The sequence below is a fragment of the Cucurbita pepo genome, unplaced genomic scaffold (assembly GCF_002806865.2).
Source record: "Cucurbita pepo subsp. pepo cultivar mu-cu-16 unplaced genomic scaffold, ASM280686v2 Cp4.1_scaffold010867, whole genome shotgun sequence".
Taxonomy (NCBI): Eukaryota; Viridiplantae; Streptophyta; class Magnoliopsida; order Cucurbitales; family Cucurbitaceae; genus Cucurbita; species Cucurbita pepo.
This window is the reverse complement of record NW_019656748.1, coordinates 1-384: the sequence shown is the minus strand read 5'-3', so window position 1 is coordinate 384 and position 384 is coordinate 1. Positions and strand designations below refer to the sequence as shown.

At 41.4% G+C, this 384-nt stretch overlaps 1 protein-coding gene across 1 annotated transcript; it reads left to right on the top strand.

Moving 5' to 3' along the window:
• Positions 1–93: 93 nt before the first annotated feature.
• LOC111787332 lies at positions 94–380 on the top strand (the record flags this gene model as incomplete). The annotated part of the gene is made up of 2 exons (XM_023667363.1): positions 94–99; positions 249–380. Coding segments are annotated over exons 1-2 (138 nt in total), but the record flags the coding sequence as incomplete, so codon positions are not given.
• Between the last annotated feature and the right edge of the window lie 4 nt (positions 381–384).

Here is a 384-nt window from a genome sequence, read left to right as displayed (position 1 = left end):
AAAACACATAGGTAGAAAGAGAACACAATTTCCCTCATTTACTAAAATCCCCGGCTTTCATCTTCTGCGGTCCTTTCGCTCTGTGTTCTACAAATGCCTGTAAGTCCCTCAAAGCTTAAGATCCAGATCTCGTACAACATCAATTCAATCTCAAGTTCTAGGGTTCTTTATTTTATAAATGTTTTGTTTTCTTATGCAATGGAATTTGTGAATTTCTGATTCGAGAAAGATGATTGCGTTCGTCGCAGTTCGGGACGTTCATTGAAGTGGAACCGCCCAGTCCACTCCGATACATAATTGGGGCCGTTATAATGATGATCGGAGTCGTATTGCCCCTCGGATACATGATGTTCCGGAATAAGCGTGGACCTTCTTCTTCTTCTT